At 42.8% G+C, this 22,141-nt stretch overlaps 1 protein-coding gene across 2 annotated transcripts; it reads right to left on the bottom strand.

The window, feature by feature from the left end:
• Positions 1-958: 958 nt before the first annotated feature.
• Positions 959-21,498, bottom strand: Not1 (CCR4-NOT transcription complex subunit 1). 2 transcript variants are annotated; one of them, XM_065229536.1, is made up of 11 exons: positions 21,282-21,498; positions 9,789-10,103; positions 9,395-9,575; positions 5,016-9,334; positions 4,814-4,951; positions 2,893-3,522; positions 1,921-2,826; positions 1,621-1,862; positions 1,332-1,542; positions 1,123-1,271; positions 959-1,057 (listed from the first exon to the last, which is right to left on the bottom strand). In XM_065229536.1, exons 1-11 carry the CDS (start codon positions 21,381-21,383, stop codon positions 961-963), a joined length of 7,290 nt encoding a protein of 2,429 aa, XP_065085608.1. In that variant the 5' UTR covers positions 21,384-21,498; the 3' UTR covers positions 959-960. The 2 variants fall into 2 exon arrangements, with proteins under 2 accessions (XP_065085608.1, XP_065085609.1); XM_065229537.1 differs by lacking the exon at positions 21,282-21,498 and adding an exon at positions 10,272-10,424.
• Between the last annotated feature and the right edge of the window lie 643 nt (positions 21,499-22,141).

Genomic DNA, 22,141 nt, shown 5'->3' on the forward strand with positions numbered 1-22,141 from the left:
CAACTTAGTGTTCTAGATGCACTTCCACAGTTATTAATTGAGAGCTTTCGATGCCTGTACCATTTTTGCATTAGTATAATTGTATGGTAAGCAAGTACAATCATACTCTATGCCCCCCGAACATAACCTAATATCAGTATATGTTAATACTATATGTGGGCTTGTCTTTACGACTTACTTATCCACCCGAACACTTCGACCGAATAATTGAAGGGCCATTCTTCACGAAACCACAAATACAGCAGACCGGAATATTCATCGATTATTTTACAGTATATTAATATGAATCATTGATCAGTTGAATATAGTTACATGAGAGATTATATACTAACAACGCACACTTATCAACGCCTAAGCTCTAAGACACTGTTACATTTTTCTTTCCATTATCATGTTTATAGGTTTTTGCTTGCCGAATCAATTTTTATACAGCCTAATTCTGTAATTTCTAGCGCTGAGCAGGTTTCAAACCCATTTGCTCCGCCGCTATTTATCACGAGATTGAGAAGGACACCATCGAACACTGACATTCACAATCTTGTTTGTATTAAGGTTGCTTTTTTGCTTTTATTGTTGGACCATCTGTTGAAGACTTATAAAGAGAGTTGTGCTGTAGCGGTTATCGACAGTAATTATCCTTCCGTATGTGCTATTAAACATGATTTAGTTTTAAAAATTATGATATTTATATACAGAATGAAAATAACTCCTTATTCAGCTATAAAAACAGACCTGCGAACAGTGAGTATGAAAATGATTCATCTTAAAATTCATAAAAAAATACACTTTCAACGCTCTCATCGGCTCGGCTTACAGTGGTCACACGGTTGTTTAAGATGTCAACATCTCATCGCACTGTTCGATCAAAATGAATTTCTATTGCATGGTTAGAACGGTTCTTTTCGCTTACACTTAACACTAGCGCTATAGATCGTCGTTTCGAGAGGTTGTTGGTCGCCTCTAGTTGCACTCCGCTATTTCCGACTCCACGTTTGGCATCTGCGGTTGACTCTTGGATTTGACCACCATGCACGAGTTGGCTACCGACTCGAATAATCTAAAAGAAGGCAAAAATATTCGATTAACTGGTCTAGTTCCAGCGACAATGGTTTCCGAGCATACTTCTCAATTTCCGGTGCACAGTGAACGAAATCATGGTCCCAGAATTTGTACGCTGGATTCTTGATTAACTCGATGAAGGTGATCAGCAGTCCCCACGGATGCGGGCGGTTCACAATCAATCGTTCCAGTAGAACGCGAGTGATTTGCTCCTGTAATTTTCAACGGTCATATCATGTTGCTGGCAAATCTGTACATTCAAAAAGCCCTACCTGTATCGCCTCCGAGTTGGCTTCCACGAACAGATAAAGGATCGCACAGCTAAAGTAGTGCGTGTGACTGTTCGGATACCGCAGCTGGTTGGCAATCGCGTTCAGGAACAGATATCGACCCTCGTTGTCCAGATCTACCGCCAGATTCTGGAAGATATCCATATGGGCACTGTGTACGATGGTGGCCATCGTGGGACCCAGATTTTTCGATCTAAATGTGGGTGTGACAAAAGGTCATAAGTTACTTCTTCTTTAGCCAAAGTGATAGAGGTTTTTTTTTTCACATTACCGAATATGAGCGATTGCCTGGGTACCAACGTACAGCACCAGGGCATTCATCAGCGGGATGTTGTACCGGGAACCGGGTTCGTTCGAGATTTGCAAATTGCTACGCAGTTCCGAGAGGAACGTTACCGGCGAACGGGCCTTCAGATATGAGTCTAGATCTTTTTTGAAGCTGCTCGGAGTGATTGCCGCGGCATAGTTGGTGAAGATGCGTGGCGAGCCGCCGATGTCGGTTAACATGTCGACCTGAAAATGAAATAAAAATAATTTCACCAAATTGGTTTAAGCTAAGACTAGAAATTACCTTCAGATTCGGTGTGAACGGATCGGGCAGGCGCATATTTCTCGGATACGCCGAAAGTATAAGATTCCTCATCTGAATGCAGTTCGGTGGGATCACATCGCAGAACCCGAAGTGGTAGTCGCACAAGAACTCCGGGAAATCATGCAACAAAACCAACAGCACACGGAGCGTTCCCTTGTACAGGTGCTGAACCGGCTTGGCCAATTCGGCATTACGCAGGAACGGCGCAAGGTACTTGAACAGATGGATCAACAGCTGCGAATACATGGACCATCCCTTCTGCTGGGGAATCGAAGCCAGAATGCGACCGATGAAGACACGATGCGAAATGAGCTCCAACCAAGAATAGCAGAATCCCGGAGCAAGCGAAGGCCGCAGGATATGGTACGTGTGACAAAAGGCAGTGATCACACTGAGGCTGATATTTTCCAGCACGGGATCATGCGCGCTCAGCTCCAGGAACAGCATAATGAAAATCCGATGGTAACCCATCTGCTGGAAGGCGGTGCCGTGCACTTCCTGATCCTGCATCAGAATGCCAACCACGATGCCAAGAACCTTGTTTAGCAGATTCAGCTTGGTGCTGGAGTTTCCACTTTCACCCGAGTGTTTGACCAACAGCGCAATCAACCGAACGTACGCATCGATCCACTGAAAGATCTTCGTCTTCGGATCGTTCATGTTGCGATACGTCAGATCGATGCAGCACTGCGTAGCATGACGGAAGAATCTGGTCAGCGGTTCATCTCCCTTCAGGATTCCGTACACGTTCATCTTGTTGACAAAGACGCTAAATGCCTTGATCGGATCCCGTCCAGCAGCCTGGGTATGAAAGATCGTAATCCAATCCTTCAGCAAATACTCTGCCCGTTCGGCAAAGCCCGGCGGATCTTCGATGTCGGTGGCCTGAGAATAATGAGTTAGGTAGGTTAATAAAGTAGCTGCAAATAAGTGAAAGATCAAACCACTCACCCTAGCTTGTATGATGCCGGAATGGATGTATGACGTCGGTCCAGCATGGGCACGATCTACCAGGAACGTGTTGGGATCATGGTTCGAACGAAGCATTTCCATCAGATGAGCCAAACCTTCCGGAGCTCGGGGATGCGCCGACAGTCTCGCCAGCAGTTCGATTGTATTCAACAGATCATTATCGGTAATCACCGTATTGGGGCGCTCGTCGATGAAGTAGGTCTGCACCAGTTGCATTGCGAACACAACGGCCACGTAATTGTTACCGTTGTCCATCAGCTGCATCAGCATCATATCGTACTGCGGCATGTTAACAAAGTTGGACGAAATCAACAGATCAACTGCTTCGACATTGTACCGGATCTCCTCCCGGCACTCCAACATGTACCGAGTGATCGCTTTGTTGGTACATACCGGCCCGAAGGCGCGTTGATCCTGCAGCAGACGCATCACCCGCAGGTGAATGTCACGGTACAGTTTGATCTGATCGATGTGATCCGGGATGTTCATCAGACCTTCCATGATGCCTTCGACGGCTTTGTTAAGTAGATTGCAAGCGGGAACGTTTTCCCGCGAACGTCGAGCGATGATGAGACATTCCAGCAGCGTATGCATGTTGTTAACGTGGACCTGTGTTCCGACAATGAGGAATTGTAAATGTTTTTGTTGGTAGAACAGGGAAAGCATATCAGCGATGGCAGCTCCAGCAATAGGAACCATGTCCGTTAAATCAATCAGGAAACCAAAATCTGAGTGTGGACCATTTGTTTCATATGAAATTTCTGAGTAGACCCGATAATTGTCACGCTGTAGCACCCAAAATATTCTCTAAGGCTCAGTAATTTGAGAGTTCTTGTAGATCTAGATGTATCAGGATTTCCAAAAGCATTCGAAAAAAAATAGATGGCTGTCACTCTAAAAAATCGTCACTTTCGATTTACGTGAAGTATCACGTACTGATCAGTGTTTAGGAAATGACGTGACATTAGTAACTTTGACCAGCATTAAGGTTCCACAAAGGGTAAGTAATTTGGATTATGCAGTTCAACAAAACTAACGTCAAACATCACTTCAAGTTTTCCTAACAATTGGGTTGTTTAGGAGTATTGAAGTAAATGCATATTCGTTATTTGCCTTAAAAATGGAACCGAAATCCAAAATTTTCTCAATTTCGGTGCACTGAAACTATTTTAAATAAGTACGATTACATTAACAAAAATCACCATCTTAGCACCCCTTGGTGGGACTTTGTATGGGAGCAAGCTGTCAAAAAATCCAGATGAATGTCTACGGGATTTATAAAAATATCAATTAGGCTCAGAAAACGAAGCTTTATCAGATAATGTATAAAAATCGGTATATTTTTCGAAGTTAAACAACCCAATTCTTCCCTTGGAATTCTCCTCTGGATTCTCTTCTCCCTTGGAGTTCCCTACAAATTCTCATCAAATTAATTCATTCAAGTTCATACGCTATGAATCGTTTGCAAGCCCCTTATTAAAAGACCTTACCCCCAGAAAATAAGGCTTGACAGTTCGCTGAATTGATTCTCGATATCTACTCCTTGACATCTCGACGCTCTCATTCCGGCTCTCAACTGTGTGTTTTTCAATTGCATTTTCAGTTTTAAATTTAGAGCATAGCAAGCACAACGGGACTCTTTGCCCAGCTAAGTTGAAAAAAATTCAACCCGAAAGATTCTCTAGACCACCGGAGTGGGAAAGAAACCCGCCACCTCTGGCTTGGTAATACTGTGCCCTAACTGACGAGACTATCTGAGGTTCCCTGGTTGTCAACATGTCGTCGTAACATTTCTATTCTAAACTCTTAATATGCGCTATTGCTATTGGATGACCATCAATCCCCTTTATGATGCACCTGCAGCTGCCAATGTATGCTCAATGAAATAAAACACACTTACATGCAACTGAGGCACATTTACCGCACTGCTGATGAATGCTTCCATCTTGCTGGCCAATTCATCGTACAGCACGCCTATCTCGTCCGGAGTGACAGCCGCCGGAGCAGGGAACTGAGGAACCGCTGGGATCGCTTCCGGCTAAAATTGAAAGCCCATTTTAGGATTAAGCTTTCCCATCAAGAAAACCCAATTATCATCTTACCAATTTCGGAGCAAACAGCGCATTATCCCGGTCGGTGATCGGTTGAAATCCGGGGATGTTCCGAGCAAACTCTTCATACACTGCCAACTGGCTAGGCGAAACGCCTCCGACGCTCAACCGAATCCTCTCCGGCATCCGTTCGGCCTGGTAGGTCAGCACGCTGGCATCGCAGTAGCGACGACCTTCCTGACGGGCGATCTTGCGCAACTCGTTGTCCGTGGCCAGCAGTTTATCCATCTCGGGGACGACCTTCTCGATGGCGGTCTTCTGAATGAAGGCCGATACCAATTCCATGTTATCCGCTGCCAGCTGACTTGCAGCCGCTTCCGCGACGTCCTTCTGTGCCGGACTGAGCGTGGTCATGAACGCCGTCTTGATATTGTTCTGGATGTTCTGCATCAGTTGATCGCGACAGGTTATCATGGCCATGCCAGCTGCAAGGTTACGAGCAAGATTGTGTGATGCGGTACGCATCCGCTGCTCGTCCGGATCCAAGGCAAAGTCCTTTCGGATGATTTGTTCGCACGTTTTGGAAGCGATCTTGACACTTCGTTCGACCACCGGAGTAATCCAATCGGTGATGGTGCGTTCCAGGGCCGTCTTGATGATCTGCTTTAGGTGTGGGTGAGTGTGCAGAAGGGCAATGTTGGGAGAGTACGTGACGTGTTGGTTAATGCAGGAAAAGTTTGAAATGTTGATATCGGAGTAGTGGAAGCGTGGCTCGGGTGGACCGGTGACGGCAAGCGATGGATCCATAGCGGGGGTGGCCGGCGATCCGGATGGTCCAGCAGAAGCGACTTCTTCGGCTACCTGCATGACCGGCATGGGTTGCATGGGTTCCTTAGCTGGTTTTGGCTGAGACAGCTGATATTCGATGTTTTGGGCACGTTCCGGATCTTTTAGGTAGATGGCAGGTTTCAAATCCGCCACGTCAATGTTCAAATTCTTGCAGAGAACTTCGATCTCAAACTTGAGGTTCAGTTTCAGATCCGGTTCTTGATGCAACTCCGCCAGGATGTTCATGATAGCCATCGTCCAGGGATTAGGAGGTTTGAACACCTTGCTCTTGGCGCATGATTCCAGGACCTTCGCAACGAAAGGAACCACGTATAACAATTCTTGCTGACCCTTGTTGTATGCTTCCACCAGTAGCGATTTGATGTCAATGTCCAAGTGTAGGATAGGTCTGTTCCGGCCCAAGGTCATCATTCCCAGCCAATGACCGAGGTTCTTCAGTAGGCTTCTATCGGAAAAGTTGGCAATTCCTTTGTCCGATCGAAGCAGCACCTTAATGTTGCGGAAAGTTTCCTTCGTGACCAGTTTGTTGACCTCCTGAATCTTCAGGGCATCCAAAAAGTTCGAGTAGAGAACGTGGAAGTTTACTTCGATTGAAGCTCGCTTCAGTACCAGATACTGAGACAACCAGCCGTGATAATCTTTCTGGAGGATATCCTTGATCTCTTCGCACTTTTGCTGTAGGTTCAACTGGCTGAGATTGTTGAAGATGAAGGCCGTTTTATCCTGCACGGCATCCGGTGGGTTGATGATTTTTTCCTCACCATCTTGGGTTGCCACCAGAAGAGTGTCAATGTTGGTAGCGTTGGCGATGGATTTGACTCGTGCGGGTTGACCCGTTGTGCCACCACCGAGTTGGGAACCCAGATTGACCTTGGCAGCTGCGGGAGGTGCAGCCGAAGTGAGGTTGCTGGTTCCCGTTGCGGTACTGCTACGGTACAGTGGGTTGCCACCACCTACTCCGGACGGTCCCGGAAGGAGTTGCGTAATAGACGATGGCAGTGGTCCCGGTCCGAGAGTCTTATTCGGGGGTTCTTGTCCTTGAGCACCGTACTCGATGTACTCTATCAGATGAGGTGGGAACTGATCGAAATGGGGTATCGAATGGACGTACTCGCAGTACTTTGGATAGAGATGGAGCTTGTTCTTGAAGCGATCCAGGGCAGTGATACCAAAGTAATACATTTTCGATCCGTCCGGTTTCTTGAGGGCATCTAGGACGCAACGGAGCGCTAATCCGAGTGCGACGTACGTGGTGACCAGATTCCGTTCAACCATTCCACCGAAGAGCTGAGCAGTGATCTGAAGTTCTTTGTCCGGATACTGGGGGAAGAATTTGTACTCTTCGAACAGATTACGTAGCATGCACTGATAAACGTCGCACTCCCGACGGATCGGAGAATCCTTGAAACGCTGCAGCATGTCCAGTACCTCGTCGATGGACAACGTGTTGTGGGGTGGATGATTGTAGATCCGCTGGAAGTAGCTGTTGGCTTCATCTTCCACTTCCTTCGAGACGGCTTGGCATCCGATTTCGGCGAAGTTTGTCTGTCCTGCATTCGGTATGGTCAGTTTATCACCGGTGGGAGTTTGCGGTAAGCGTCCAATGTTTCCCACAGGTGCGCTTGGCGGCATCGACATCAACGGGAAGGGGCTGTTCGAAGGCCCGGCAAGAAGTCTGGATGGTGAGGCTGGCGTTGACACCAGATTACCAAGGGCGCTTCCAAAACTGAAAGCACTATTACCTGGAGCACCCAGGTTTAATCCGGCCATGTTGCTTGCTAAACCGGACAACGATTCAACCGATGGTCCGGGGAAGATCTGTCCTCCAAGAGCAGAAGCACTGAAAGAAGCTTCTAGGACACGATGCGGCCGAACTACTCCCGGTGGAGGAGGCTGTTGTTGCTGCGGTGCCTGCTGAGCTCGGGTCTTACTGGTCAACATCAGGTTGTACTGGGTCATACTCATAATGATTTCAGCCACCTCTTGGCTTACATTTCCGACGCACGCCTGCAAACAGGATAGGATGGTGCTCAACGTCTCTGGAGGTAGCTGGGCCGATTTCGGAATCTGTTCGTCGGCAAACTTTCCCATCATAATTTGCGGAAAACGACGCTGCAGAAACTTGATGATCGTCTTGACGAACGGCTCCCCATGTTCGCGGATCTTGTCCGCTAGCCACTTCTCCAGCTTCAGATACTCCCGCCGCGACGCCAGACAAGCCAAATCGATGATGAATATGAACGATCGCACGTTCAAGAGATTCGATAGGGCTTTCAAGTCTTGAGCCACGTCCAGGATCCGCGACAGGCGAGATTGATCGTTCTCTCCACGAAGGTACCACTCGCTCATCGAATGCAGAATGATGTGCCTCAACGAAGGATTGAAGCTGGTATTATTCCACGCGTGGTGCAGAATCGTACCCGAATTCGGATGATTGCCGAGGAAAATTGGGATCAACGTGGTGAACAAGTCCTGACGGGAAACGGTCACCGGTGGATTGATCTGCAGCAGCGCCATGAACAGAATATCCGGGCAAAGCTGGATCGGGATTTTGAAGATTTCCATCGCCTGAGCGTAGAACCCATTATCGGCAACGTACAGCAAAACGTCCACCAGATGGAGCGACAACCATGAGGCCACTTCCTTGTTGTCCGTTTCCGGTGGTGTCTTCAGCAAATCAACCGAAACACTCGTATAGATGTGATCCGCAAACGAGTACAGATCGGGGCTCTTCAAAATCATCGTTATCAACGACAGTTGTCCTTCTACATTCGTCCATCGCTGGTAGACGCATTCGACGGGGAAGTTCTGTCCCAAGCCGCTGGCCTGCATTCCCATTTTGACGATAGACAATAGCAGTGCCAAACCTGGTCGGTCTTTGATCAAGAAATCCGAATGATCCAACCCCAGGCAGACATCCTTCCAGTTCAAATTTGGAACCACATCCTTCAAGGCCTGCACGAAAATCTCCGGTTTCCAGGTGCTGTTCTCCGAGCTTGAACCTCCATTCTGGCCGTCCTTCCCTTTCCCTCCAGGATCGCTGCCCTGCGGCCAGAAGCTGCTCGGGGTCGGCAAATTGATACTGCTCTCCGAAAGCGACGCATGAGTTAGACACATCGACGATATGATCTTTGATACATCCTGAGCGGAAATCTCCCGACCACCGACCTTCAGCAGATGATTCTTGCAATCGTCAACCGAGGCCGTGAAACCGTACCCGATTTCCATCACCAGACTACCCCAGGCTGTATCCATAATCGATGAACGGAGCAACGACTGCGAATTGGCCTTCACCGATTCGGCTGAAAGTTCTGAGTTTTCTGGGTACAGCAGCGGAGCAAGGATCAACGGTACACGATCCCGAGGGAAGTCCCGACACAGCTGCTGTACAAACTTTCCGTAAGTTGCGTCCGATAGGCCAAAGTCCTGGTGTTTCTCGTGGGATATCAACGATAGGATGTGCTGTAACAGTTCCGGAGAGACGTCGTTGAGACTGCCGTCCTGACTTGATACGGATGATTCTGTAATAATTGAAAGTTAGAATTTGAAATTTCCTATCAATGATTCATATCGGAAACTACCTAGGTCAATATAGGATTGAATAAGATCGGCAATGCAGCTACGAGCGTTATCTTCCGCACTCCGTACAATCTCCGGATGGCACGAATGGACAAGGGCAAGGGCAAGAGCGGCTTGCTGGATCGGCGAACAGTTAAGAGTCTTTACGATGCGAGTTACAAGACTGATCGACGGGGTCAAAGTCTGCATTTGGAAAAAATGAGAATAGATTATTTATGTTGCATAAAACTAGTCTGGTAACCCTACCCACATCTCGTCACACACTTGCACAACATTGAGGTTAGGTGTGCAAGTCGAGAGAAAAAAAAGAAAAACAAGAACAAAAGAGTCCTCTCACACAAGCTCATACAGAAGATCTCTCTTCCAACAAACCCAACAACAAAAATCCACTCTTACCCTTTGATGCGGTAGCGGATTGTCCACCGCGAAGCAAACGTTCCCGACCAGCTGCGGTTTGGTCAGCAATCCGACCAATTCCGTCGACAGCAAACGGGCTTGCAGTGACAATGGACCGCTACTTTGGTTATTGTTGTTGTTGTTATTGTTGCTAGTACTGGTGGTGGTGCTGCTACTATTGCTATTGCTCCTGGAATGTCCCGGGGTGGTAGCGTCTCCTCCGGTTCCTCCAGCCGAACTACTGGAAAAATCTACCGCAGACAATAGACAACGCAGCAAATGGCGATCAGCTTCTAATCCAAAATCTTTCACAAACTGCACGGCCGCCGTCGCCAGGAGGAAGAGCAGGATTCGGCAAACCCAAAATGAACGGGAATCAAGTCGCGTTCGACCGGAAAAAAAATCGGATGGTACAGAAGAAAAAAGCGAAAAAGAAAAGTTAGTGGAGCTCAATCGCGCACTGCTTTCGGCACTAATATTCACTTTTCCCGATATCACAAATGGCCACAAATGTACCGAATCGAAGGATTTTCCATGGTGCACGGTCGGGGACGAATTTTTCTCGCTTTTTAGCCAGCAAACACGACCGGGCCGTGGCTGTCTGTGAGGAAGATCGCTTGCTTCTCTTACTTCCGATCAAACATGGCCGAATGAATCGCGAGCAGTCGTCGGCTTGTCGGGTCGGTGCTGCAGATGATGAGCGAAGCCCACAAGCACCATCTATGTCCATGCAACTTACCAACACCAATGAACGTGCTCCAGTGTTTGACAGCTGGACTTCTTTTGTGCATTCTGACCGTTAGCACCAACATTGTTTGTATGCGTTTGTCAGCATCATCAATAAATTAAAATAAAAGAAGAAATCAAACATGGTACTACTAGGGTGGTTCAATAAATCGATTTCGCTCCACCCCGCTCAATCAGCTCTAAATCAGGTGCTTATTGTTCTTCCTAAATTTGAGCTCATTCCCTAATAAAATTATTATGGTTATTTTGCATAACGACTTATTCGGAGTATCATTCAAACCATTTGTGGAATAGTTCTATCATTCGTTCGTTTATGGTATTTTTGGTTTGTTTGTTTGGTTTATGGTATGGTTTGTTTGAAATCTCATTCCACACTGGCCCTTTGAAACTTCTAATGGCGGTAAGCTCCAACTCGGATTAACTTTTAATACCGTCCCTGTTTGGATGATCTACAATATGTTTGCATAAAGTCGTGTTGATCAACTCTGACTTCAACATCAAAGCAGTCGGACATTCTTGATCGGGATTTAATCCGAGGATAATACCGGTTGGAGCTTACAACCATAAGGGAATTACTATCAATTTGTTCTCATCGTCCTAGCCTTTTGCCATAATGATACCCGTACGTTTGCTATCTATTGTTATGCAGAATTTAATCAGCTAGAACTTTGTTGAAATCAACTTTTTTATTGAACCTCGGATTAAACTTCAAGAAAACTTATTATTAATTAATTACAGGATGGGCACTGGATTTAAGAAATCGAATTACCGTTTTTCCCGGGTTTTCCAGGATGTTCAACATAGTTTTCCCGGATTCATAAAAAGAGCAAAATATTTTTTTTAAATTACCATGTTGGTTGATTCCAGTAGTAGGTGTCGCTGAAAACAGTTACGGGATTTTATTTTTAAGACAAAAAACCGGAAAACATCTCTATTAAAAAAAAATCAGAATTTTGAAAACTTGTATATCAGACAAGCCATTTTCTCTGTCGCAGTTTGTCTGTTGTCAATACTTTACTGTTGAGAAATTGTCTGGCAACGTGATTACACTACCTACTGACTGTCACAGTCAAATTGGTGCCAGCCTTTTTATGCCTTTTTGTATGGTGATTACATTGTAAGGACAGACAAAACTCTGTAGCTGTGATCACATTGGAAGACAATTTGTGAGTTTGACAGCTGATGTTTGACAGAGAACGGAACAGCGATTAAAGTTTAAAGAATTTGTTTCCAATTTGAGTGATAGAATGTAATGTAAGGTTTCTTAATTCGACCACTTATGGGTCACCGTTCGACGATTACACTTGGCAGTTTTTGGCTCACTGCTTAAATTTTCACTGCAATCGTCCATACAATTTTAATAAAAGATTAATTATTAATAACTTCTATGTCATAAAACTAAAGGTGGTTCAAAATCAACTAAATCATACATTAAATTTCAAAATAAAACCGAGCAATTTTGACACACTAAATTTTCGGGCTTGTTGCCTAAATCGAACGGGTACTGTAACTGTTAACCGATTACATTAGAAACCAGATAAACTGTGCAGTATTGTACAGATAAACTGGTTAGCGTTTTAAAATTTAGATAATTTTTTAAAGTCTGAAAATTCAAATATGTTTAAAAGTCTCAGTTACATGTAAATTTTTAGAAAGACACTAAGTAGAACGCTACTGGACCGAACGAATCATTGGACCGAATGATGTATCATGATAGATTGATGATAGAAGGAATTGTTCAAATATAACATGAGAAAATTTGAGGCTAGATCAGTTTGTTACATTCTTGTAAACTTTTCTTAATTTCAAACTTCAAAACAATTTAAATTCTAAACATGGCGTTATTTTAGGATCTCGGAATGAACAAAAAACGTAAATCTTGAACTAAGACAAAATTTTAGGATTCTGTAGCCCACAACAATTTACTCTCTTTAAGAATTCTGAGGACAATTATAAACAAAGACATTTGACTAGAAGTTCCCGTTAATTTTAAGAAGCATTTCAAGAAAATAGTCAGGAGAACTAAAGGTTTATTCCAAGGTTGTTTTGAAGATACTATTATCGGGATCCCTGGAGGTAATTCTAAAGTAACTCGGAAGGACGTTCGACAAACTTAATGATGATACGAGTACAATTATGACACTACCTTGGCACTACCCATAAATATCACCTAAGGCAGAAAATCTATCAATTAATCAATTTATAAAAGAATTTTGAGGAGAGCTCCAGTCCGATAGTAAACGATTCCAAAAACAAACTTAACTATGGATAAAAATTCAAAAAATCTTTGTAGAACTTCAAGCTAGTTTGAAGATAGATTAATGTTCAACAGGACCAGTGGCGTTTCCTTAACCTCAATCTACCTGTGCACCAACTCTCAAAACAAACAATCATCAAAATATTGCTTACAATGGATAGATATCGAGTAAACTAGAAGATTAAGTGTATTTTTCAACCGATTCGAGTATGAATATGGCATTAAATCTGGTTTTGAAAGTTGGTGCACTGGTAAAAAGTGAGGTTACGCGACGCCACTGCACACGACCGATGAGACTAACTCAGAGCGAAGAATCACTTTTACTCAATTGTATTAGGAATGTATAAAAACGCAGGTGATCTACGTTTTTTATAAATTTCTCATGCAACCGAGTAAAAGTAATTCCATCCTCTGAGTCAGTCTCATCGGCCGTGCAGAAGATTCTAAAGAAATTTCCAATTCTAAGGAGAGTTTCATGACAATTCCAAAGAGGCATCCAACTAGAACTCCAAGATATTCTCTCTACACTATTTTGCGAAGGAACAAGGGAATTCTGAGCAAAACTCCACACTGAAAACATAGGTTATTATTTTATTCATTAAGATACATTACCAAAACTATACGTCGGCCCTAAACTTAGTGTTCTAGATGCAGTTGTTAATTGAGAGCTTTCTAGGCCTGTGCCATTTGTGGATTGGTATAATTGTGACGCAAGTACAATCATATTGTCGTTACAGCTGAAAACTGTAAAAACCCGTTAGAGAAAATCGATGTTGCCCTCGTTCTATGCGTTATACATAGCATCGGAAGTAGTGCGCACCTTAGCGTATCATTGTGCGATTACAACGTACTACTTCCAACACTATGTATAACGTATAGAACGAGAGTAATATCATAGAGGTAACTCTAAGACTAGAAGGTCCCGCAGAAACGTGCTCAACTTTTTGGCACAGCTCTGGTACTCTCTTCGGTCCCAAGCTAATCGATTCACCCCTCGAAACATAGGAAAAACCAATAACCCCTCATTTTATCTGTCAAACTTTCATAGCGAATCAAAACAAACATTGCGTAATACTAGAATTTCGACTAGAATAGGGTACGTTAATCGTTTGCTTGAGACCAATAGGCTAGTCAAGTGGTGAGCCAATTTAAAATCGTTAGTTTCGTATTGATTGTTGGTAATATCATAGACGTAACCAGAAGGTCCCGAAGAAACGTGCTCAACTTTTTGGCTCAACTCTGGTACTATCTTCGGTCTCAAGCTAATAGATGCACCCCTCTAAACATAGGAAAATCCACGAACCCCTCACTTTATCTGTCAAACTTTCATAGCGAATCAAAACAAACTGTAGTACTGGAATTCGACTAGAATGGGGTACACTTATAGATGTGAGATCATGGTGGGTGCAATTGACCGTGTACCGAACCGTGGGCTCAATTTCGCTGATGATGTTGCTCTACTAGCACAACGGCGCTCTGATATGCAGAGTAAGTTCAATGACCTAGCCAAACGCTCCTCTGCGGCGGCGGGTCTCACCATCAACGACAACAAGACCAAATCGTTGGATGTAAACACGGGCAACCCTTCCAACTTTACGGTAGCGGGGCAAGCAGTGTAGTGAATGTCGAAAGTTTCCAATATCTTGGCAGCCAAATAGCGTCGGACGGCGGGACCAAGAGCGACATAGGTGCACGAATCAAGAAGGCTAGGGCTGCTTTTGCGAGTTTACGAAACGTAGCGGCGGAGCCTCAACAAGGAAATAAAGCATGTCGATAGCAATCTGACCTGGGCCCAGGTCAAGGCAAAAGCGAGCAGCCGCCCAGGATGGAAGTCTTTCACGTTGGCCCTTTCCACCTCCGGTGGTGTACCCTTAAGTAGGTATAGATGTACTTGGGACCAATAGGCTAGTCACGTAGTGAGCCAATTTAAAATCGTTAGTTTCCACCAGTTGGTAATATCACTTTTCGCTAGTGCGTTTTCCAGTTTTCAGCAGTAACGATACTAGTAATCATCTTTGTTTACAGAAGACGGCAACAAGGAAGCAATCAGGAATTGGTAACGTTGTCATGTGTCCATGAAACCTAATCAATTCTGAAGAACACATTCCGTTCAGTTTCAGCATACAGTACTGCAAGAAAAAAGGTGCTCAGCTCGGTGCTCAGTGGAAAACTTTTTCTTTAAAAAGCGATTTTTGTTGTTGTATCAATATTAAAGGTTAAGGTTTGTTTGTCAAAAATATTGCATTTTCAGTGCATTGCCACAATTCAAAATCAAAACATTGATATAAATTACTTCTGTCAATTGCAATTACAGAGCGAAAATGTTTACATGCACTTTTGGCCCTGGCAGAAAAAAGTGCTCATTAGTGTTAGTAGTTTTAGATGAGCGCACCTCTCACTTCATTCATCTTGAATCTGTCATAGCTCATGCTGACTATCACTATTGTTTACAGTTCCTTTGGACGTGTTCGACGCAAATTGCGATATACTTTTTACGTTGTAAAATGGAAACCTAACAAATTGCCGTTCCTGTGCGGAAGCTCATCGTGCGAGACTGTGAAAATCAAATACCTTTTCCTAAAATTGCAACCATGTACGCAGTAAATTATTCTGAGACCCTATAGGTATGGAAAAAGTTTCAGGAAACCGGATCTGTGCCGGATTAGTCAGGATATGGCCGAAAACGGATTACTACTCCTCGCGAAGATACAAATATTGTTCGTCAAGCCGAGTGATCAAAGAAAACCTGCAGCTAACCATATCTGAACGTACTGTGCACTCTAGACTCCGTGGATCAGGCTTGAAAAATACACTGGCAGTGCGTCACCCATTGATTCGAAAGCAGAACAACAACAAGCGATTGAAATACGCAGAAAAACCTGTGTAGTTTTGGAAACAAGCTCTATGGAGTGAGAGTAAATTTGACCTCTTCGGGACCAAAGAGCGTCAAAAAGTTTGGATAAAACCAAGTGAAAGTTTGTTGGACCGGAATGTTCAGAAGACCGTCAAACATGATGGAAGGAACATCCTGGTGTGGAGATGCTTTGTGTGGTCAGGAGTAGGCAATTTGATGAAAATCGATGGAATAATGACAGCTGACAGGTATATTGCCATCAATAACGAGAATTTGGAGGAGTCGCGGTTGAAGCTTGAAGACTTGAGGATAGGTACATTTTCCAACAGGACAATAACCCGAAGCATACCGCTCGGAAAACCATGAAGTTTTTCCGCAGATGCCGTATAAAATTGCTTGATTGGCCACCGCAATCCCCAGACTTGAACCCAATCGAGAATTTGTGGTCAATCCTCGACCAGCAGGTTGACAAAGACGAGGTCACAAACAAAAATAAGCTGTTTGAAGTTCTCGAGCATGCCAGAATATTGATGAAAGCATTAGAATAACCTGGTTGAAAGTATACTACGGCGTTTACAAGCAGTCATCAAGGTTAAAGGAGGACATACGAAATACTAAATTCTATGTTCATGGTTTGGAAAAATTGAAAACTTGTGTGAGCACTTTTTTCTTCCACTACTGATAAGCCAATAATGACGATTTTATTGATAATTTTTTATTTTATTTTATAAGTCTGTATTTTGTTCAAATACACCAAATTTCTACAACTACATATTACGAAGTTATAGCAATCAAACGAGAAAAAAAAATACGTAATGAGCACTTTATTTCTGCCAGTACTGTAACAACCACATTACCAAAGATCGAAACCTGTTTGTCCGAAGTGAACTGACCCGCTCGAGACAGATGAAAATCGCTGATGCTTTGGAGAAGCTGCGAGCTGGAAAAGCCGGTGACTACGGAACTGTCACTAGGGACGATGGAAAAGTTGCACTGGCAACACGAGAAAGCACGAATGGTTGGCCGTAAAGCAAACCAAGCCCGATCGACTAATGCTTCGTTGCAGAAATGTTGTTGCGGAGGATTAAAGCAAAGAAGAATGCTAAGATAAAACAGTTGGAAGAAAACACTTTCTATTTTAGTGTGCTCTTCCACGGTCCCTTTCATCGAAGACAACATATCAAGAAGACTGGAAACTTTGCCTGAATCCGTGCGACAGACACAGTACCGCCATAGAGGTAACTCTAAGACTAGAAGGTCCCGAAATAACGTGTTCAACTTTTTGGCTCAGCTCTGGTACTATCTTCGGTCCCAAGATAATCGATTCACCCCTTGAAACACAGGAAAAACCAATAACCCCTCTGTTCCGTCGAGCGGTGACCAGGCCCTACGTTGTGTTTTAATGTCTTTCCGGATCCACGCACGTTTCAAAAACCAACCGAATTTTTGATTTCTTCCACTTACAGAAACTTAACTTTTCCTGATAAATTGACTCTTCTGAGATGCTCCAAAACTTAATCGACAGTTGAAAAATTTAATTCTATAACGTTTTTGCAAAGATCCTGCTGGTGAAAAGGAATATTGTTGTTGCGAAATATGGAAAATTAGAAAAGTGCCTTAGTGGTTATGATCTTCCGGATTTCTTGTGTGTGGATAGTTAAGGTACAAATCAGTTCAGATCTGTGGAAAATCGTACAATAAGACAATTATCGATAGAATTTGGTAAGATGTTGAATGAAAAATGCATTAAATTGCGTTGTGAAAAATTGTTATTCTGATGTAAACAAACGGTTTGGTTGACGTTTCGTCTCAAACTCACGTGGCGCACTCTACGTTGGTGGTGCATTAAAAATGCGTATAACAAATAGCATCCCTACGGTGATTGAAAAAAAACATGAGTGCTGCGAAGATTTTTTTTTTCTTTGATTTGTTTTCCATCGATCTTGTTTTCCGTGCTAAGCACCAATGCTACCGACACCAGGGAGACAGTTTCCACACCTGGACCCTACCTATCGACCCATCAACTCGTGAACCGGGGACCAACGTTTTTACTTCCCTTCCGAAGGAAGACGTGATCAGAGATGTTATGTCTCAGAATATCCCGGTGGTGCCGACTGGGATTGAACCCAGGCCTGCTGGAGTGAGAGGTAATCGCGCTTACCACTACACCACCGGCGCCGCTACTATGAGATATTATAATAATATGTTTCATCTGTAAGATGCAAGAAGAGGAGGTAAAGCTTGTGTATGACACATAAATCCTGTCAATTTGACTTTCAGAGGGTCACATTAGCGATTTTAGCTGTAATGAGCAATCGCAACAAGTGAGCGCTCATTGTTATAGCTAATCGCTGATTGTGACTCTGGAAGCGAAATTAACAGGTTTTATGTGTTATACACAAACTATACTAACTTCCTCTTCCTGCATCTCATAAAGGATGTCCCACATCAAATTGCATCACGGAAAAAAACGCTGTAGAAAATTACCTTGTTGACCGATCCTTTTCAAACTTTCAGACAATAAAATATAACCCACTTTTCGAAACGCGGTTGATTTTTGGTTTTTTGAAATTACACCCCCAATATGTCGCCGAAAGATGTAATCCTACGTCAGAGCAAACAGCAATCTCATTTCAAGAACTATTTTAGAGTTACCGAAGTTACATCCATTGTTGGGCGCTAGATGGAAACAATATGCCGATTTTGACGGATTTTGACTATATGTTTTAGTATTACTTCTACGTGAAGTCAACGATTTACATAGTTGAAGATACTAATTTCAAATAACAGACTGTAGTGGTAATTTTTATACGATAGATGGAGTAGATGAAAGCATAAAGTTGATAGTTCCGTTAGAGTACGGCAGTGTGAAGATTGCATATAAATATTAGAATAGCGAGCTAGGACAACTATTAAGGAAGGTACAAATCGGTTTTTTTCAATATGCCGATATTAAATCCATGTTCCTGAAAAGTATTCATTCACAATGGTAAGTTTAGTAACTGTTTATCGCACTCAATTGTTACGGAAATTATAAGCATATATTAATTAGTAGCTACGTCTACAGGGAAATTTCGACTGTAAGTAAATAATTTTATTGCGATATAATTTAAATCATAGCTGATGGCAGCTTATTAGACCCAGATTAGGGACATGTACCCTAACTCAACAATACAATTCTCGTTTTCCTATCGCACCTGATGATTTTCGATTCCCAAATTTTCCCGAATGGATGGGACAAATTTGTATGGCGGATCACAACTCACTGCTCTTTCAGTCTGCATTGAGGTTCTCAACATATATGCCAAATTTAAAGGAATTTAGTTAGGACTTGGTTTTGCGGGAGAATTTTATTTTGTGTATGGGAAAATGTATAGGAATTCGGAATACCGATTCGAAAAATAATGCAGATAAATTTTGTCGAAGACCACACATACTAATACACTTAATTGTAGGCTTAGTGCTTCGCTACCCTAATAAAATTGTTATGTTTATTTTGCTTAACGACGTGTTCAGAGTATCATTTGTGGAATAGTTCTATAATTTGGTTTATCATTCGGGTATGATATTTTTTTATTAAGGTACCTACAGGTATACATATGATCATAGGTATGCGCGGAGCACTTGGTCTAAAGTAAAAGGTCATTTTTAATGTGGAATCGTTAAGTAAAGTAATCCAATTTAATCTTTTCATCTCTTTATCAACATATTTTTTGTTTCAAATGCGTGTAGATCGGTCCCAGAAAATTTAATTGAGGAGTTCGGCTAGTTTGATGCCTGCCGGTTATGCTTACTGAGTAAGATCGTGGGTTTACCCATAAGCTCCTCCTAAATAAAATCATTACAATGGTCGCAGCGCCTACCATATCCCTACCATCCAACTCCATAGCATCTATGAGGGCGTCGGTTAGTCGCTGGCGTCCCATTAAATAGATGTAACATCAACAATATCCTTCCTTCCCCTGGAACGGAGAAGATGGGCCTGGTCAAGGTGTGATTCGTGTTGATGCGGGATGTAATAACAGGAAAGTTTTGCAAACATGCAACATTTTACTACATGTATTTAACTGTAATCTCTGATGAAATAATTATGAAGAACTGATAGAACTATGATGATCCCATAATAAATTATATACCTGAGCTTCTTGCAGAACTGCATTCTACTTTTCTAATAAACACCTTTAAGAATCGATCTCTGTAAATATTTGAAATAACTCAAGAACTGCGTCCAGAGAATTCCTATTGATATTATTTTGTAATAATATTGTAGTTTATTGTGACCCGCTACCAAACTCTCAAAAGACGAAAAATTGTTTTTAAAAATTTCACTGATTTCAGATATAGGGGAATTTACGTATTCTCGTCAATCTAAGCAGCGTCCGAACTTTTATTAGCGATTTCTCAGCGGTTTTGACAGGTTTGTTTGTTGACATTTATCTGCTGCTTGCTGTTCTACCAATTCCAATCGACAGAATTGATCAAAACGGGTTGAACATGTTTTTACAACGCTCCAAACTTCTCAGGTGAGAGTGACTATTGTCGGCAGTCTCTTTTTCTTCGGCACCCTTTCCATTTGAACTGCGTGTTAACCAGCTGTTCTATTATCGGCAACTCGAAATCAGCCGTATTTTGTAGTATGTATATTTCATTTAAAGAAAAATATGGTATAACAGGAATTCACAGTCGTAAAAATGTAATCAGATTTAAGCTGAAAAGGCAAGGAATCGGCTTAATACATTCAGCGAAGAGTTTTGATGGGAAAATACAGTAAAATAAACGTTTCAATTTCGGTTGCCGAAAACAGTCAATGGGTGCCGAAGCCATAATTTACCCTACTTTAAAAAAAAAGTTCCGTGTTGGATCTAAAATAACTAATAACTAAATTCCTCAGAGTAGCGTAAAACGTATTCGTAGCCCCTTTTTTCTCCATTTATGGCTGAACGACGATTGTCACAGAATTGCATTATACATTTCTCTCAGTGTCTCAGTCTCGTCCCCAAACAATAATATTGGATCGATAAGTGTAGCCATAATTTTTTTTTCTTTCTTTTGCTTCTTACCAGCTTCCATGGAAAATCCTTCAGACGGTCTACCGATGAGCACATTCACATTTTTTGTTAGTCAGGGTCATTTAGGTAGGTGTTGTTATACACGCAGAAAAATGGATTTTTGTTTCAGGGCCTAATGTATTTTGTTATTGATTCAAACATATTGTATCACTATTTCAACAAAACATATTTTTGAATCAACAAAATGGTTTTTAGAATCAACAAACAGATTATTGACTCTACAACCAGTTTGTTGATTCAAAAATATTTTTCTTTGAATTAACCTAATAATATATTTGAAACAATATCAAAAATACATTAGGCCCTGAGTCAAAAATATATCCATTTGAATTTAAAAACCATTTCTCTGCGTGTATCGGTTAAAGACGATCAACTAATGGTGATAAAAAATGATCCGATTTCACACTCGCACACATAATGGTTGTTAGAAATAATAATGCACATTAATAACTAGCCACTGATGACGATGCAATGATTTTTGTTTTCCGCAGACATAAACACATAATCTTCAAAGCTCTCGGTAGATAATTGGGTTAGCTTTGGCGATTTTCTTCACTGATTCTCACCTGTGCTAGTTGACGACTGTTCGTGGCAAAGTTCTTCTTGTTCAAGTTCGAAACCAGGTAACTGATCTGCGTTAGGGCGTATGAGCAGGGCTCTTGGTTCATACTTCCATCCAAAGGGGCTCACGAGCGCTTCCAACGCTTCCGCGGTTGAAGCCCTCTTCGATTATTGCCACCAACTTGTTTGAATTGATATTTATGGGAGAAAGCAACGACCACGACGACGACGACGAAGAAACTTCCCGATGCTGTGTTGTTTTGTTCTGCGATGATGACCGACAGCACCGGCTTTCTGATACTGCTGCACGGGTGACGTTTAAATGCTTCTCACTACCACTACCACGACAGCTGCTCTTCTCGCGCTGCTGCTCCTGAGGTGACTGATGACAACGATGACGACGACGACGACGGGGACGGAGGAAGAAAATTTCGTTCGAGGGAGGAATATTTTTGATTTTAATTTTCACGTTCTGGGCCCACATTGGGGCGGGTTTTTCGATGACCACCAATGGCAGCACACTCCGAGGAATACTTTACGGCTGAAATTGAACGGTATCGAGCAAGAAAATAAACGGAAAAATCGCAAATACTACACGCGCGAACTGATTTGCAACCACTTCCTTGTAATAGGTATCGAACATTGTGGAGGCACCTCGCGAGTTTTCACTTTTGTCATCATTCGGAACGATCAGAAAAAAAAATGATGACAGCTCTGACAAGTAAGTGGTCGGTTGGGGTGCGTTCGGTGCTTTCGTTTGGATACATTTGCTCAGGGGCGTACTAGGGCGGAAGATGGGATAGTGCTCGGTATACAATGACATTTACACTGTAACTAGAAAGTACCTATTTTGCGGTAAAGTAGG

This window comes from Ochlerotatus camptorhynchus, unplaced genomic scaffold (genome assembly GCF_037179485.1).
Source record: "Ochlerotatus camptorhynchus isolate MF236.1 unplaced genomic scaffold, CSIRO-AGI_Acam_v1.1 ptg000316l, whole genome shotgun sequence".
NCBI lineage: Eukaryota > Metazoa > Arthropoda > Insecta > Diptera > Culicidae > Ochlerotatus > Ochlerotatus camptorhynchus.